This window comes from Meleagris gallopavo, chromosome 13 (assembly GCF_000146605.3).
Source record: "Meleagris gallopavo isolate NT-WF06-2002-E0010 breed Aviagen turkey brand Nicholas breeding stock chromosome 13, Turkey_5.1, whole genome shotgun sequence".
Classification (NCBI taxonomy): domain Eukaryota; kingdom Metazoa; phylum Chordata; class Aves; order Galliformes; family Phasianidae; genus Meleagris; species Meleagris gallopavo.
Genome location: NC_015023.2, coordinates 18,824,252 through 18,841,283, shown reverse-complemented (window position 1 = coordinate 18,841,283; position 17,032 = coordinate 18,824,252). Strand labels below are relative to the sequence as shown.

General features: G+C 52.1%; 2 protein-coding genes across 3 annotated transcripts; both read left to right on the top strand.

Annotated features, from left to right (window-relative positions):
- Nucleotides 1-209: 209 nt before the first annotated feature.
- Nucleotides 210-4,315, top strand: LOC100538694 (cytochrome c oxidase subunit 4 isoform 1, mitochondrial). 2 transcript variants are annotated; one of them, NM_001303180.1, is given in 5 exon segments: nt 210-246; nt 959-1,038; nt 1,933-2,100; nt 3,184-3,315; nt 4,049-4,312. In NM_001303180.1, coding segments are annotated over 4 exon segments (516 nt in total). In that variant the 5' UTR covers nt 210-246; nt 959; the 3' UTR covers nt 4,186-4,312.
- Nucleotides 4,316-5,531: 1,216 nt separating this feature from the next.
- On the top strand, nt 5,532-16,870 carry LOC104913075 (dual specificity protein phosphatase 22-A-like). Its single transcript, XM_010718215.3, has 9 exons — nt 5,532-6,168; nt 6,367-6,482; nt 6,572-6,647; nt 7,653-7,686; nt 7,910-7,992; nt 10,153-10,202; nt 12,701-12,775; nt 13,211-13,382; nt 15,018-16,870. Exons 3-9 carry the CDS (start codon nt 6,627-6,629, stop codon nt 15,189-15,191), a joined length of 609 nt encoding a protein of 202 aa, XP_010716517.1. The 5' UTR covers nt 5,532-6,168; nt 6,367-6,482; nt 6,572-6,626; the 3' UTR covers nt 15,192-16,870.
- Nucleotides 16,871-17,032: the final 162 nt, after the last annotated feature.

Below are 17,032 nucleotides of genomic sequence, written 5' to 3'. Positions count from 1 at the left end.
CAGACCGCCGCCTGTCGTAAAGCGCCCCCGCCGCCGTCCCTCAGACCGCCGCCTGCCGTAAAGCGCGCCCGCCGCGCTGTCGTAAAACCCGAGAGACGGTCCTCCCGCATCCCATCCTCCACCGCGGCGGAGGGAGAGTACACCCCCAGCGCCGCTCTCGTTCTCCTGTGCCGAGTTCCGGCGTGCGCTGCGCTTCCGGCCGGCGGCTCCTTCCGGTGGAAGCCCGGCGTAGAGGACGGTCGGCAGGTCGTCGGGCTGGGAGGCCGCGGGGAGCCGGGGGAGGGCCTAGAGGATACCGGGAGGGCCTAGGGGGACGGCGGGGACGCTCAGGGTACGTGGGGCACCGTTCGTCGCCGCTTCTGCGTCGGCCCCGTCCCGGCGACCCGGCGCTGAGGACCGCCCGCCGCTTCTCGAAGGGGTCTCATCGATGTTGCCCGGTGACGTCATATCGGCGATATGACGTCATGTCACGCGGTTTCCCCGCCGCACTGGGGGGGTTGAGCAACATCTCAAGGGCAGAGGTGCACTTCTGGCTAGGCGGTGCTGCGGGGGTGTGTTGGGTTTTATGCTGATACCCGTGAGAAATCCGCACCCTGGAGCAGGGAACGTTCTTAGAAACCGTTATTGAGCGTCTGCTGCCCGGTGCTGGAGCTCCACTGCTCTGTGAGATGCTTCCAGGCCTGGCCTGAGGCTCCCTGCCACCAGCACTGGGCTGCTGAGGGCCATCTTGCATGGCTGAACTGAGCACGATGCTGGAGGCTGCTGGAAAATGGGATGCGTTGCACATCTCTCCTGGTGTGAGGCTACTGTAAAGCTTGGAGCAGCTTGCTCTGTCCTTCAGAATAGAGGCAGGAAGCCCCCAAAGGCAATAACACTGAGGGATATTATTTCATTTTAATGCATTTATTGTCTTCAGCTGATAGTGATTTATTTACCTATTGTTGTTCTGTCCTGGCAGGATGTTGGCTTCAAGAGCATTCAGCCTCATTGGGAGAAGAGCCCTTTCCACCTCCATCTGTGTGAGGGCACATGGGCATGGTAGGTGGCACTGCTTCAGTTTTAGTAGAGTCACAAAAGTGGTGTTTGAGAGGAAGGATACAAAATGCAACTATTAGGATCCTTGAAGCTGAGGAAGAGAGCTTTTTCCCAGCTACAGGCTGGTTCCCAATAGCAAGGGAAGCAAGAGGTTAATTATGTTGTTAGATATATTAGTGATGTATCCCCTTACAGCTACAAGAGACAAATAACACAAAACTTCTCCAAGAGACTTGTATGAAGCACAGAGCACCTCAGTAATTTTGAGTCTCTGATGTTATTTGCTAGACAGCTCTTTGGCATTACAAGTTCTTGCAGAAATTGCTATTTTGAATGCTCCTCCTGTGACATTTCTTGCGTGCCTGCTGCAGCTCACGCATGGGTAAAGAAGGATGCAGGGTAGCAGGGTTGGCAGGGTTGGCAACCTGGCAGCAGAGGCACTGTTTGGGCAGCATCTTTGCCAGCAGATGGCATTGCAGAGGTGGCAGTGAGGTTAACTGATAGAGAGCAGAGGGCCAGGTGGAGATGGATGAGTGTAGAGGACTTCTGTGTATTGAGAAGGGAATCAATATGACAGCTAGAAACAGAGCTGGCTTGGAGATTAACAGTTTAAAGCCATTTTGCAGATTACCTTTTGGCTAGATCCATCGTATCATAGCTACTTGATTTTTTTTTTTCTTCTAAAAATTGGACTCATTTTAAGTAGTTTCTCTCTTTTGTCTTTCTAAGTGATGAAGGCTTTGGTCAGAAGTTTTCCCCACCCCCCCCCCCCAAGTTTTCTTAACAGCTGTCATGTTTTAACTGCACTGTTGGCCTTTTGTTTGTATTGTAACCAGTAAGAGATGTTTGTGCAGGAGTCAGAAGTTTGATTTTTGTCTTTTCTGTGCCCAAACACAGCTGGTGTTGTCAAAGCAGAGGATTTCAGCCATCCAGCATACGTTGATCGCCGTGATGTTCCCCTGCCAGAAGCGGCCTTTGTAAAGGAGCTCTCTGCTCAGCAGAAGGCTCTGAAAGAAAAGGAAAAGGCATCTTGGACCGCTTTGTCTGTTGATGAGAAAGTTGAATGTAAGCCTCTGAATAACCTTACAGCTAGCAGTAACGGGACCTGATCTGTTGCATGTTCATTACTGATGACTTACTAGAAAGACATTCAAAGAAAGTGGCTCTAAGCTGCTGCTAAGCCCTGCTTTACTGAGTGGCTCTGTGGGCAGAGACTTGAGCCATGAGGGAACTCTGTTAATTATGATGGAGCACAAGTGGAGATCAGTGGTTTGTGTGGCTTGTGTTCTTACTGCTATTACAGAAAGCTAGATATGCCTGTTGGTCTCTGTTATGTGCCTGAGGTCTGCAGTGCATTTGACAGAAGGTATTCAGTTAACTGTGGGTCAGGCTTAGCAAAGAGCCTGTCTTCTTTGAGAAAAGCCAGTTGTTACAACCATAATTCCAAATTAGAATCGACAGTAATTAGTCAAGCTGAGTAAATTGGGCCCTATATGTTTTGCTATTATTGACCTTGGCATCCCCCAAATTTCAGCTGCTTAAAGTGCCAAGCAGGTGTTTCAACTTGCAGATAAAACTGTCATCTTTCTAGCAGATGTCATATTTTGCAAGTGAGAACCTGTTTTATGGGATCTGTGAAGAGCACAGTGTCCACCAGTGTCAAAGCAGGAAGATGTAAAGCCCTCTCAGATATTCATAGGCACTTTCCAAATCAAATGCTGCTTGAGCTTAATGAGATGTAGGTCTTGTTGGCAAAGCTGGGAGAAGCCTTTTAAATATAAGCATTCCCATTCAAACCCTTTGTGTTAAAGAGCTTTATGGTAAATAGTAATAGTGGGAATTGGAGGGAGGGAAGGGAAGCTCCATTGCTTCTCTTCGTTCTATTATGCAATCTTTGCACAACTTTACATATAAAATGGAGAGTAACGTTGTCTTTGCTCATGAGGGGAAGGTGAAATGCAACTCATTTCACTCACAATGCATTGGTCTTGGCATGGAGGAGGCTAGGTAATTTGGAAGGTATTTTAACATCTCTTCCATGTCATACAACTTTAAGCTTTGGTTTGCCTCTAGCAAGTGATGCCTGCGAGCTGCAGGAAGATTAAAAAGAAATTTTGTGATGCTTAATGGCTTTTTTTTTTCCTCCAGTATACCGTATCAAATTCAATGAGAGCTATGCAGAAATGAACAAAGGAACAAATGAGTGGAAGACCGTCCTTGGTGGAGTGCTTTTCTTTCTTGGCGTATCTGGCCTCATCCTCATTTGGCAGAAAATGTATAGTAAGTAACACTGTATGGTTTTTTTCCCCTCCTAATTTGAGAGATCAGTTGAGATCCGATTGTGAAATCAGGAAGTCCTCCCTAAATTGCTCCGTTTCAAAACGCTGTGTGGAGCAGCCATCCTGGTGACCACGTGGCAGTTGCTGTTTTTAGCTTCTGAAAACTCCGTTCTGGAGTTGCGACTGAATGGATGTAAGCAGGTATGTAGCATGAATTTTCAGGAAGTTGATTTGTGGAGAGGTAAAGTTACTGGAGAGAGTTTTGGAGGAAAGGGTGGGGAAAGAATAGCAGTGTGCTGATGATCCCAGAGCTTTCCCTCTCTGTGAAACCCGCTGTTACAAAAGCTTGCTGCCTCCTTGGTCATAAACATTTGGGTTTCTGCCGTGCTTGGCTTCCTTCCCAACTAAAGATCCTACCTCAAGGGAGCCCTCCAGCTGCCATGAGGCAAAGCATGCAGCTGAATGAGCTGCTCTCTATCTTGAGGTTTCATCTACTTGTGATGAAAGTTAGGAGAGGGCTGTTGTCTGTGCTGATGAGCAAAACTGCTTGAGAATCAACCCTGAGCTGAATGCTTCAAAAAATTTGACTTGGGGATCTTAGGTTTGAACTGGTGATGGTGCACATCAGCTGTTTGCTTCAGAGGGAGAAGCTTTCTGTTAGCAAAACTTGTACCTGTGTTCCTGAGTTGTTAATTTAGTGTTGTGATGTGATTCTGTTCTGCTTTTAATTGCAGTGTACGGCCCTATTCCGCACACCTTCTCTGATGAGTGGCTGTCAATGCAGACAAAGAGAATGTTGGACATGCGAATTAATCCCGTGGAGGGCATCTCTTCCCAGTGGGATTACGAGAAGAACGAGTGGAAGAAATGAAGCAGCTCAGTGGAACCTGCTCTGCTTGAATATGAAATGATTCCATCACCTGTGTGTGACCTCGTTGCTTATGTACTGGAACAATCTCTTCACCTAAATAGATGAAAATAAACATCTGGTTAACTTGAAAGTTTCTTTTTATTGGTCTTCAGATGCGTTTGTTGTGATGGTAGTTTGTAATGCATGTTGACGGGCAGGGTTTTCTCCATGTATCCTTGTAATGATTGTTATATAGACAGCATTAATCAGTTAAGGGGAGTGAAATGCTTCTGTTTCTTGTTGGCGGGGGATAAATAAGATGAAATGCAGTTTGGAAAGTGTGTTGTTTTTTTTTTATTTTTAATTCATTGCCTTGAAATCGAAGGGGTGAAATTTCACCTAGCTCTGCAGTGGGTATTGTTGAACGTTCAGGACAGTCATCCTACTGTTCTGGCACAGGAATAGCTCCTTAGGAGCTGCAATACCTTTTTTTTTCTAACTCCTCTTTAAGGCTGCAGTTCTGGGACACAGCCAGGAGTCGCAGTGGTCTGAACTACATGTAAGGTAAGCAGATCCCAGCTCCTGGGGAGGCTCAGTGTCCTGTAACTCAGCGCCAGAAATAGCACGTCAGCTCTCCAAAAGGCAGCAGTGCTGAATCAAAGCATGTAGGGTATGTGGTGGAGATGAACGCTGCTTCCCTTGTCCTTGTGAAGGGGACTGGGCTCTGCATTCTTCTCCTCAATTGCTTTTCTCAACAGCGTGGGCAGGCTGCAGACCTCACTTAAGTGTTTTGTGCAGACTCAAGTGAGGAAGAGAGAGAAGTACCTCTCCGTTGCAGTTCAGGGTTTAGATGCAAATCCAGGTGTTTCTTGCCTTGCCTCTCTTGTGGCTGGGTGCTGTTCAGAGAGGGTGGCTGTGGTTGAGGGGAGAGAAAGAAAAGCAACGCTTTGTGGGAGCAGCCCAGATCTAAATGCAGTGTTCTGAACAAGCTCTGCTTCATAGCTCAGACATGGCTTCAGTTTTCCAGAGCCTGAGCTATGAAGGCTGGGCGCCTCTGTATTTGCTTTGCTCTGTCTGTAGCTGCCAAATTTTGTTTTCCCTTGGGCTATCTGCTAATGCACATCCTAGGCTTCCTCCAGGCAAATCCCAGTCTTTGCTTTTAAAGCAGCCCTCCAAAGATCCGAACTACTAAAACAAGCTTTGCCTTCAATTAATTTTTTTCCTGCCTACAAGACTGTCGTGTTTTTCCGTCCATTTAGCTGCTGGAAAGCCCAGGGAGTCCCTGCTGGTGCTCGTGGGGAGCTGGCCAGCCTTTCCCTTGCAATAAGGCAGCTTCTGGGAAGGCTTTAAGGTGAGGTGATTCAGCAGGCATGAAGCAACAAGCTCCCCTTCCTGTTTGCCTCCAGAGTGCAGCAAAGGGTGTTACAAAGGATGTCGGGGTGCCTGCAGCAGAGCTGGCTTCATCACAGTGGTAAATCTGACAGCAAAACAGTGATGTCTGCAACCAACCCAGCAACAGCACAACAACAAACACAGCTTCAAGTGCCTTGAAGTGTCATCCTGAGGCTGCACTGCTGTTTTCCGTGTCAGCATTGGTTCAGTGCCTGTAGGAAACATCTCAAATGGAGTGTGGGAAATGATCTGGTGTGCTGGGAGATGTCTGCTGGCTCAGGCTGGGCTCTCTGGCACTCGAGGCAACCTTGACTTCACCTCACCATGGGTTGCAGATACGTGGTGACTGCAGGGATTTCACTATGCGAGCAGTTTGCTTTGTTGGTTTTGTTTATTCTCCTCTTCTTTCTTCGTCTCAGGCTAACAGCATCGACCTGGGAGGGGGCTGGCAAGCAAGAAAGACAGATCTGCTTTGGAAACGGAGGTTTGGAAGCGTGTGCTGGAATGACAGAGCTGCTCCACAGCTCATCTTGTCTCCTTACTGCAAGGAGGGGGAGGTGGACTCATTCCCGATGCTGCACATTACCTGTGCCACTCTGTTGTTTTTTTGGGGTAAGTGCCTTGTTTTGAATTCTGCTGTCGTTCCCGTAACTGGGAGAAACTGGTATGAATGAGAGAGATCCTGCTGAGCCCGGGGCTTGCAGCAGACAGCAGCATCCTAGCATGAAACCTGGCCCCAAAGCAGTGCAGAAAGGCAGTGGGGTGTCCCCACTCTCCATGCCGCCTTGGTGAGGTGGTGTCTTGATTTAGGAGAGCAATGCCCACTGAGCCAGAGTCCGGAGTGGAAACCTGAGCCTCAGATCCTCGTTTCATCCTCCTCAGCCCTGCAGCAGCTGCTCTCCCCTTTGCCTGATGACACAGAGCCGGTGAGCGGGCTGAGTTTGAGGCTCTGAGTGCCCCATGGGGAAAGCAGCTCTTACTGTTTTCTGTGGGCTTTTTGAGTGTTTTCTTGCAGATAACCCCGGATACTGAGAGCCCGTCTACATCCTCACCCTGGGGAGAGAAAAGCCATGGGGAGTGGAATGAGCAAGGTACTGAGGGCAGGGCTGAGTGCCTAGGGGTGTTCAACAGGTGGCAGCTGGCTTTTGGGTCTTGTCCTTTGGGTGGTACAGCCGTGGTGGCACAAACTTCTGGACTGATTGGGGGTCCCAGGAGCTGTGCACAGAAACTCCCCCCGTTTCGTACCCCCCCCCCCCCCATAGGGATGTGTCTGTGCAATGTAAACAGGCAGTGGGGCTGTGCTGGGGTTGGTGCTCAGGGCTGGCAGAGGGATCGATGTCTGTTTGTATCCTTAAATAACCAGTGGTGTATGCATTATCCAGGTTAAAATTAGATACCAGGATAGCAGCAGAGCAGCACTTGGGATAAATTAGAGCCACTCTGAGCTCTTTTTATTGCTCCTCTGGGTAATATAAAGCAATGATTTCTCTCCATCTATCCATCTCAGAGCACAGCTCTAGATGCATGGGATTCTTTGGGCTCAGGATAGGCTCCCCATGAGCATAACATCCTCCTCCATGATATCCATCCACCCAGGGTGAGGAATGCCCCCGTGTGGTGCTGCTCACTGGGTTATGCACAGAGCCCAGCAAACTCCTTATAGATAAGCTGTGCATTCTCCCAACTGGCAGAAGCAACCTTTGGAACCATTTGCAAGACTGGTTGCTATAGAACAGCCGAACACAGCAGGAGGCTGCTCCAGGTTGGGCTCTGGTTGGTGGTTGCACACTTGCACCCAACTGCACAGCAGCCAGGCCCCCAATCCATCCATGTGCTGAGTTTTCCTGAGCTCTGTGCTCCTGGAAGGTTTTGTTTGGCATCCAGTGCTGGCAGAGTGTTTTGGGTGGTGACAACCTCTGCTGTTTGTTAATGAAGATGCTTTGTTCATTAGCTGCTGGTGTTTTCTCCGTGGGGCCCCATCCTGTGAACACAGGTGATGCTCCTGAGTGATGCAGAAGCATCTGTGGGTTGGGGGTTTGGGATGCAGAGGGGATGAGGCGTCAAACAGAACAGCTCTGCTTTTTGCCACCTTGCAGGTGGTCACAGGGCTCTACCTGGGGAACATCCGCGGTGAGTCTGGGAACCCTGCCTGGCAGAGGGGTCTTTTCATTTAGAGATGGCTGCAAAATGGGTTTGTCCATCCCAGGAGAGGTCAAACCGATGAGGTTGGCCATCCTTGTACCACCGGGTTTGGGTGTATTTGCCCCTCACATCCCAATGGGGTGGGAGGCGGTGGGATGGAATTGGGGGTGGGATATCTGTAAGTGTTTGCTGGAGCTGGTCCTGCTTGCAGACTCAGAGGACAGGGACAGCCTGCGGAGGCATGGCGTCACACACATCCTTTCCGTGCACAACGGGGCCAAGCCGGTGCTGGAGGTGAGTGAGGGACACCGGGAGATGCTGCGTTGGCACCAAGCGTTGGCGGTGGGGTAGCTGGGCGGGGGGGAGGGGGGGGCACAGAGCCTCCCGGGAGGGTTTGTAGCTGATGGAGGTTGTTGCTGAGGGTGTCCGACCCATGGTGCTGCCCCTGGTAGGGGCCACGAGAGGGCAGCGGAGCCCCACGCACGACTCTGCCGGATCTGCATCCACACCCGGTGCTCGGGATGGGGCTCTGGCAGGGCAGCCCCTGAGGACCCTCCATCCAGGGCCAAATCACCTGAGGTCACTGTCCATCCCTTCAGTGTTGGTCCCTTTTTCTGGAGTTGGGTTTGGGAATGAGCACTGAGGAATGCTTTAAAATCCTGGAATCCTGAAAATAAGAGGTGGAGGAGGTGTTATAGGAGGCAGTTCCATCCTATTCCACGTCCCCAGAGTCCCCAGAGTGGCATAATGCTCTGTCACTACTGGGAGTGACACCTGATGGGGCTTCTCTCCATCTCATGTATGCCTGCTGCTGTCCCATGGGAAGGGAAGGTGAAAGGAGTTGAGGGAAGGAAACTGAGGCAGAAAGGAGCTGCTGGGTGTGTGTGTGTGTGTGTGTGTGCTGGGTGCGTGCAGGGTGAACAGCCCACGGGTCTGTGCATGGGAGATGCTCTTCCCTGCCAAGACATTGAGCAATGAAACTGAGGAGAAAGGAGGAGGGTGCAGAAAATGGGGTCAAAGAACTGGTTTGTTCAAGGAAGGTGCAGCAGCTGGGGCCGTGGGGAATGGCCATATAAGCAGCAGCCTGCCTAGGCAGCTTGCAGCCCACAGCAGTGCACAGAGCCAGTGGAAAGGGGAACAGGAAAAGCATGGTGGGTTGAGCAATGTGTCAATCACAGCCCCTGGCCGGGGACCGCAAACCCCAGCAGCGTTCCCATGCCTGCAGCCCAGCTTCCCTCCCCGAGCTGGGATGGTGGCACACGGCCCTGTGGGGAAGGGGAAGCCACCCGGGGTCCAGCTGAATGTACTGAGTACTACCGTTGGCATGCTGGCTTTCCCAGCTTGGTGGGTTTCCTCACTCATCCAGGTGCTGGGGAAACTGCAATGCATCACAGCTCATCCCAGTTGGAAATCATCCCACGAGATCTTGCTTATCCTTGTGTCCCAGCTCTGTTGTCCCATTGCAACTTGCTTGCCAGGGTGCCGTGGTTTGCTGGGGTGTAGGAATGCACCGAGCAGCAGGTTGGGGAGGATCAGGCTGGGGCTGCCGTATCGCAGTACCCTTAAGGTGGATAAAGACCCCTATAATCTCCAAGCCCATCCCATCATGCCTGCTAACCATGTCCCTGTGTGCCAGGTCTCGAACGCTTCCAGGTATGGTGACTCCACCACCTCCAGAGAAGTACATCATATGGTCCCCATCCCACTGGGGGCCGTGGGATGGGGCCAGGGAAAGGCAGTGGGATGGAGGGGAGATGCTTGGGAAACCCCATATACTTCTCCTAGCAATGTGAGTCTTTCCAATGTGGGAATGTCCCCATGATGGCCATGCCCATCCAGCTCTATTCCTTCCCTTTGACATTCACTTGGAATAATTGGCTTTTTCCAGCATTTTCATGAAAGGAAGCGAGAGCTGCTTTGGGCAGCGGTGTTACAGGGAGATGAATGGGGATGGGGCAACTCCTGGTGTGCTGTGCTTGGCTGTGTGAGCTCTGTCTGGTGAGATTTCCACCCGATTTGCTAAGAAAAAAAAAATCAGATGAAAAGGGTCTAATTTTAGCTCGGAACAGGGAGGATCGAGGAAGCGATGCTCTAAAGAAAGTGTAATCTGACCTACGCCAACATGCGGCAGGATGATTTCTTGTGTATTAAAAGAACCAGGAGGAAATAAGTCATTGATGAGAGTGACTTCACGGCTGTGCATCCGCACACATCGTTCTGATGGGGCACGGCTGTCACCGTGGATGGGGATGGGGATAGGAAGGCTGTGGTGCCCCTGGATCCTATTGAAATGGTGGGAAATGGTCAGAGCAATCCTGGCTCTGTCCAAGATGCTTTGGAAAATCCCATTTTGAAGAGGAGCTTTGCCCTTACAGGCACCTAATAAAAAGGTTACGTAGAAGGAAAAGGAAAAATGAGAGAGATCTTACTACCACAACTTTCTCTTTATTTCAGGACATGACTTATCTCTGTATCTCGGCCTCTGATTCTTCCAGTCAAAACCTGTAAGTCATCTGCACCCCCTTTGCCTCCCAAGGTAGCATTTGATCTCGTATCGACCGACAGCCACCACATTTCTCAGAATGAATATTCACTTTGCACTGCCAAAACTTCGTGTCATTGAGTTTGATGAAAGCTGTAGCTCGTTTTAAGGCAGTTAATAGTGTTTGCATGGCCTAACATCTGTTTCTCTCTGTGTTTGTGGTCAGTAAATTCAATTTTCCATCAAATTTTGGAAGTATTCTACCAGGCAGAGCTCTAAACTGGAGCAAGGTTCACTGGTGCAGCCAGACACTGATTTTGTATTGGCCTTTCAGACTTCTTCCCTGGAAGGAGAAATTGGATATTTATCAAAATGAGCATTTTTTCCCCCATACAGAACATAAATACTGGGCGCATAAGGAGGCTCTAGATGAGGCTGGGGAGAGGTGACGGTGGGGCTGATGGCTGCAGTGCCGATTGTAGCAAGTGGTTTGCATCACCCTTTGCTTAGGGCAATAGGCACCCAAGAACCATTCATTATAACCAGAAAAAATGGGTGACTTCTAGGAATTTTTCTTGCCTAAAGGCAAAAGCTTCACATGCAATGGCTGTACCAAGCTCCATTGGTGGAGGTTCCAGTTTTCAGCATCCCTGGGAGAAGCTGTGCTCCGTGGGCATGATTCTGCTTGCTCATGCTCCTGCTGAGCGGAAAGAGAAGCTTTACAAGAAAGCCCTGCCTCAGCAAGAAGGAGGGTTTTTTTGGTTTATTTTTTTTTTCCCTCTCGTTTCTTTGCATTTGTGGTACGTCTACTGAAAGGGGAAAATAAAGAAGGACAAAGCTGGCTGCCGGAAGGAAGACTTATTCAAGGAACTATTTTCTGCTTGCCACTTTAAGTCATGGATTTCACAATCCTGGTGAACTTGGTGTCCTATGGAGGAGATGTTTGTGACTCAGGGCCTCGCTGGCTCTCAGTGTTACCACTCCTATGGGATGCAACTGGGAGGTGTTCCCTCTAGCTGGCTGAGAAGGACCACAAGTGAGGATGGACGGACGGCTCAGTGAGGGCCAATGGGAGGACACACAGCCACATTTTCATGTCCAAGGTTCAGTGTTGTTGGCTCCAGCGAAGGGGTGTAGAAGAGGTGTGGGACTGGGAGAGCTTGGAGCCTTGTAGGCTGTGTAGGCAGTATAGAAAAGTCTCTATTTCCCAAGAGGCGATGCTCTGCTGGCAATGGACTGACATCTCCATCCAGGGCCAAGAGACAAAATGTTCTTAGCATGACTACAGCTTCAAAGAATCCTCTGCACCTCCTTTTTGTCTTGGCTTTTGGGCAGCGGAATTCCTAAAACTCCTCACAGAATGGCTATTTCCAAATATGCCTTTGACAGGGGCACCTGGGCTCCATGCTTCCATAGAAGGGTGCAGAGCATCCCTGCCGGGCAGACAGAAGGGAGGGGAATCTTGGGATGGCATTTGTGCCCAGGTTGGTCTCCTAGCCCTGGTGGGGTCTCAGGAGGATGCTGAGGGGAATATCTCTGTGGCAGCATGTGTCTGAGCTTCTGAGAAAGCAAGAAGGCTGTGTGGGGCTGGCCCAGCCTGGTCACGCGGAGCAGAGGAAGTTTGGGACCCAGCGGTGGGATGGGGGCTGTGTGGGGCCACCTCCTCTCCTCCTCCCCCTGAGGAATGCAGGGCTGTGCGCCAGGCTTCGGGTCAGTGAGTCCACGGTCAGTCTAGGCACAGCCCCAAGTTACCCAGGAGCAGGTTTTCTGCTTCAAAACTCCCCCGTGGTGAGCAAGGCTGGGCAGCAATCGTTGTGAATGTTTGCTGAAGAGCCAAACAAACAGCTCTCTGTGAGCTCTGGGAGATGCTTGCTGTTCAACAGCAATAAAAAGGAGAGATGGATGGCATTGGAGCACGTGTAACCCTCTTATGGACCTTGGGCTCATCGGTGTATGCGGAGTTATTTTAGCCTTTTTTCCACCTCTGTGTCTTGATGCTTTCAGAAAGGTGAGTGCTGCAGCAAAGCACCATGCTGCATCGCAGCTGAGCAGCTAAAAAGCCTCATATATCTCTGTCTGTTCTGCTGCAAAACTCACTGGTTTGGTTTAATGCACTCCCTCTGCACTGGCAGTTGCTGGTTTCTAGCAGGAGGCTTTCAGGGATGTGTAAAGCAAAATGCCCTGGGAACGACCTGTCCTGCATCTTTCTCCCCGTGGAGGAGACAGGGTGGTATTGTTTAGAAACTGATGGTTCAGGATGAGCTCTGACATAGGGATGAGCTGGGCAAGGGGATTTTGCCCTCCCATTGGGCTGGTGGCATCGGTCTGCTTCATCTCATCACCTTGGGATGCAGGAAATTCTCCAGAATGCTCTTCTGCTTTTCCTTCCTGGCTGATGCAGGCCAGTCCCTTCCTCTGGCAGGAGACCCATCTCTGTGCTGGCCTCAGGGAAATCCTGGGGATGATTCCAGGAGGCGGCAGCTCCTCCTGCTCTCACCTCACTGCCTCTCTCCCAACCAGGATGCAGCACTTTAAGGAGAGCATCAAGTTCATCCACGAGTGCCGGCTCCATGGGGGAGGCTGCCTTGTCCATTGGTAAGAGCCTCTGTCTGCAGCCTGTAGGCTTCCTCAGTGTGATGCTAAAAGGTGGGGAAAAGTCATCCCCTCCTTGGGGAGGTAGGGGCACCCAGGTGCTTGGAGAAGGTGTGGGGATGGGATCTCAACAAATGTGGTTGGGCACTGGGGATGGGATCCCAATAAGTGTCCTCAGTATTGAGAATCGGTTGTGGTGGAGGAGATGAGGAGTGGCATCAGGTCAACAAGATCATCCATGCCCCATAAACATGAGCTCTAAATAGACGGGACAAGCTAGAGGAGGGGACATAACCGTGTGACCTTCATGGGGACACTGATGGGACAGGGGCCACTATGGCTGGAAAGCCCCGGTGCTGCATCCCATCCCACGGTTGTCCCCTGCTGTGGGGTTCCGATGGTAACAATGCCCCATCCTGCCAACTCACACCGTGCCAGCCTGGCCGGGGTGTCCCGCAGCACCACCATCCTGGTGGCATACCTGATGACGGTGACAGAGCTGGGCTGGGAGCGCTGCCTGGCCGCCACCAAGGCTGTACGCTCCTATGCCAGCCCCAACTTCGGCTTCCAGCAGCAGCTGCAGGAATACGAGCAGACCTTGCTGAAGGAGGTGGGTCCTGCGTGCATCCATGCCAGTGACCGGCCTGCAATGCCAACGGAGGGAAGCTCTGCAGCTGAGGGCCCCTTTGGATGCATCTGTGGTGTTTGCAAATAAGCATGCCTGTTTTGCATGCAGCAATTTTGCAAACAGTGTGAGCCAGCTGTTTGCCCTTTGAGCATGCTATTTATTACCTGGGGCTTTTACTTTTTGCATGCATGCATGCAAAAACTTAAAAAGTGCCTAGACATTATGTGAGCGCACTTAGAATAAAGACTGCTTTATATCCCAGTGCTCTTGTTTTCTCGAGTGTTCAGCTTGCACCCTGCGGACGGGATGCACAAATGGCATTGAGCTGGCACCAGGGAGTGCGTATGGGTAATATGTACACAACAGCCCTAAGCTTGGTCCCTGCAGCATCCCTGGAGGGAAAACCCCAATATATGGCATGTTGTCACCGTGCAAGTAGCAGCTCCATGGGATTTCTTTGCATGTGACAGTGGCCAAAGTGTCATCCCTTGCCCCCTTCCCTGGCACAGATGCTGTCACCGGAGGGGTGTGGCCCTGCCAGGCTGTCACTGCTCCAAAGTTGGCTCCCAGTGCCTGTTTTCTAGCAAGGAAACCAGCACAGCTCCCACCCCTGCAGTGGGGCTTCCTGTGTGCGGGCGGCTGCTGGGTGAGTCCCATGTCTGGGGGAGCGGATATGGGAAATGCAGACATTCCCACTGGAAATCCCCTCTGCTCAGCTGACTTTCCCCAGCTGCAGGAGGGGGCTGCCACCAGCACCGCTCTCGGGCTTTCCCCTGGCCTTCACCTGATCCCAGGAGGCTGGAGCCCTGTGCCCATCATGGGGCATCGAGAGTGGGGCACAGGGATCCGCCGTGCCCATAAACCAGGGATGTTATATCAGCTCCCTTCCTCCTTCTGAAGCCACGTCCATCCCAGTGCTGCCTGCATCCTGGGGTTCAGCCGCTTGCTCCTTGGCGCCCTGCAGGTTTTGCACCCTCTAACTTCTTGCAAGCGTTTTGCTTTGCTGGGTGCTCTGAGCGCTGCTCCTTGCTTGCTGGCTTCCCATTTCTGGATGTCAGCAGTGCACAGCAGTACTGCTGCTCCCTCCCCACGCAGCATAGCTGTGCCCCAGCAGTGTCAGGAATGACTTCCACAGGGCTGGTTCCAACTCTCTGCTGGGTGCCAGCTGGCCCTGAGACAGGAGCAGAGTGGGTGAGCACAGCACTCTGCAAACAGGAGCTGACCTGCCTGGGGTCAGCGAGTGCAGCCCTTCCCTGCATTGGAGAAAGCGTGGGGACGCTTTGCTTATGGTTACATGGCTGTAAGGAACAATAGCAGCTTCTTGGCAGGGGAAAGTAAATAAGTTGAATTAAGTAAAGTCAATAGAGCTGTTGGGGCTGCTGCCAGCTCGGTGGTTCCTGGGAGCATCCAGCAAGGCTGCTCTCTGTCTTGGTGATGCAGCTAACGTTTGGTCTGTGTGCAATGCTGCATCTCTTATTGCGTGGCATGCAAGCTCTTGCAAATTGGGACTGCTGCTGCAGGTACCTATGCTGTGCTTGGCATGCCTGGGGTTGGCTCAGGGTTTTGCACTGTGCCCACCTACTGACCGTGGCAACCTCTGTGGCTTTGCTTTGGCAGTACCGTGCCTGGATCCGTCATGATTACGGCAGGAACCCCTTCCAGGACCAGGAGGAGCTGCAGCGCTTGTTGGCCCAACAGGAGCAAAGTGGGAGCAGGGAAGGCTCCTGCATCGCTCCCCCAGCACCCACCCACCCACTGCCCAGCAGCAGGAGCCCGTGGATGGACAGATAGGCAGCAGCTGCTCCCAGAGGGACACTATCTTTGTGCTTTGCAAAACGTGACAGCTGCCTTGCCCAGCGCCCATGGGGTGCAGCTGCAGTGGGATGCAGTGGGGTAAAAGCTGGGGCAGGACCCCACAGCTGCAGTTATGCAAGGGCTGCTTTGCTGCTGCTTCTCCCCGTCGTATGGGAAAAATCAATTGTTACTGAGAAACAGAGGGGCAGAGCCTCGCTCTGCATTAAAGCCCTTCTCAGGGTCACCACAAGAGGATCCAATCCTTTATTCAAGCATTTCTAGGAAGTCCCTTAGTGGAAATTTCTGGGTATTGGAGCCTGTGAGTGGGACAAAGCTGGTGTTGAGCTGCCAAGGAAGGGAGGGTTGATCAAAACCATGGGGATAGAGGGATGGGCTGTATTAATCTATATAGAAGTGCTGCTGCAGTACCTGGGAAAGCACCCTGGGCAATTAGTGGGGAAAAGGCCAATAAGTGCTGATGATCAAGGGAGCTGGAGGGAAGTTGAGCAAACCTTGTAGATATTGCACTGAATGCCTCGGTTATCATTTTAGGAAGCAGAAAAATGGAACTCGTGCACAGGAAAAAGAGAAGAAAGTTGGTTTCTGGTGTCAATAGGAAGTCATCGCAGATCTGTGATAAGCAGAGATTAGATGTGCAGTAGGTGTGATAACCTCATGCTGCCACTTCAGCACCCATCTCACGGCCTGCCCTGCCTTGTGGGCATCCCGGGACTGCAGTGTTTCCCCTAACTCACCCCGGCTTGTAGGAACCACAGGGGATGCCCCAAGCGATTACAGCATCACAACAGCATCTGCTGCCCAAAGAGCACCTCCTACACTCACATAGGTGCCACACAGCTGTATTCCCACATGACTGTACGTTCTGTCCTTGGTGGAAAGCAGCACAACCTCTCCAGCCCTGCTCCGTGTTTTGCCAACTCCCACATCACCAATGTGGGGGGTCAGCAGTGCAACCCTCCCCCCCTCCCCCGTTTGTTTCCTGCTAAAAGTGACCCTCCTCATCACATCAGGGTGTGTTTGGCTCTCCCCACATCTCACGCTGGGCTCTCCCAGCAGCTATTTGTTACGCATCAGAGTGAAGGCTTTGCACCTTGCTCGTTATTTTTATTACACCACCCGCACAGCTCCATGCATTCCCCATTTCTCAGCATCACCCGCATGGGAACGCTTATGCGTATTACTTCCAAGAAACGGGCATGTAAGCGGGATAATCCCAGAAAAACCCTCCGAAGCCAAGGCTGCAGCTGAGCTTCGGGCTGTACAGAGATGCACACCCTTGGCTGGTGTCCACCTGCAGCCCACCACGTTGCCACGGGATTCCTGGGTGACCACTTCGTGCCACCCGCGGGCAAGGAAAACAAGCGAAGCACCCTGGGTTTGACCGAGCACCACCAGGAGCAGCCTGGGGATGAAGAAATAGCGGAAATGGGATGAAATGGGCCGCAGGAGGACGGACGGACGTTGGACACATGGACATCTCCCGCCCCCGCGCCACGACGCTGATTTCCCGGAAAGGCGCGAGCTGCGGAGAAAGCCGCGCGAGCTGAGCGAGCGCGCGCGCCCCCCACTGGCGCGATCCCTCATTGGGCAGCCGGAGAGGGGGGCGGGAAGAGGAGGAGGGGGAGGGCTGCCATTGGCTGAACGGCGCTGGGGGCGGGCGGCGTGGGGCGCGCCCTGCGGGGCGCTATAAGGGTGCGGGCGCGGGCGCGCGTTGGGGTGCGGAGCGGGGTGTGCGGAAGGTAATTGGTGGGTGTGTGCGGGGACTGGGGGGGGGGAGGAGCGCGGGCGCGGGCGCGAGGGTGGTAGGGTGTTTGGCT

Coding starts and splice junctions, on each gene's coding strand:
- LOC100538694 (XM_010718218.3), top strand. CDS start 960: ATGTTGGCTTCAAGAGCATTCAGCCTCATTGGGAGAAGAGCCCTTTCC. Junction 2,101..3,183: donor TGTTGATGAGAAAGTTGAAT/GTAAGCCTCTGA, acceptor TTTTTCCTCCAG/TATACCGTATCAAATTCAAT. Junction 3,316..4,048: donor CATTTGGCAGAAAATGTATA/GTAAGTAACACT, acceptor TTTTAATTGCAG/TGTACGGCCCTATTCCGCAC.
- LOC104913075 (XM_010718215.3), top strand. CDS start 6,627: ATGGGGAGTGGAATGAGCAAG. Junction 7,993..10,152: donor GGGCCAAGCCGGTGCTGGAG/GTGAGTGAGGGA, acceptor TCTTTATTTCAG/GACATGACTTATCTCTGTAT. Junction 13,383..15,017: donor AGCAGACCTTGCTGAAGGAG/GTGGGTCCTGCG, acceptor TTGCTTTGGCAG/TACCGTGCCTGGATCCGTCA.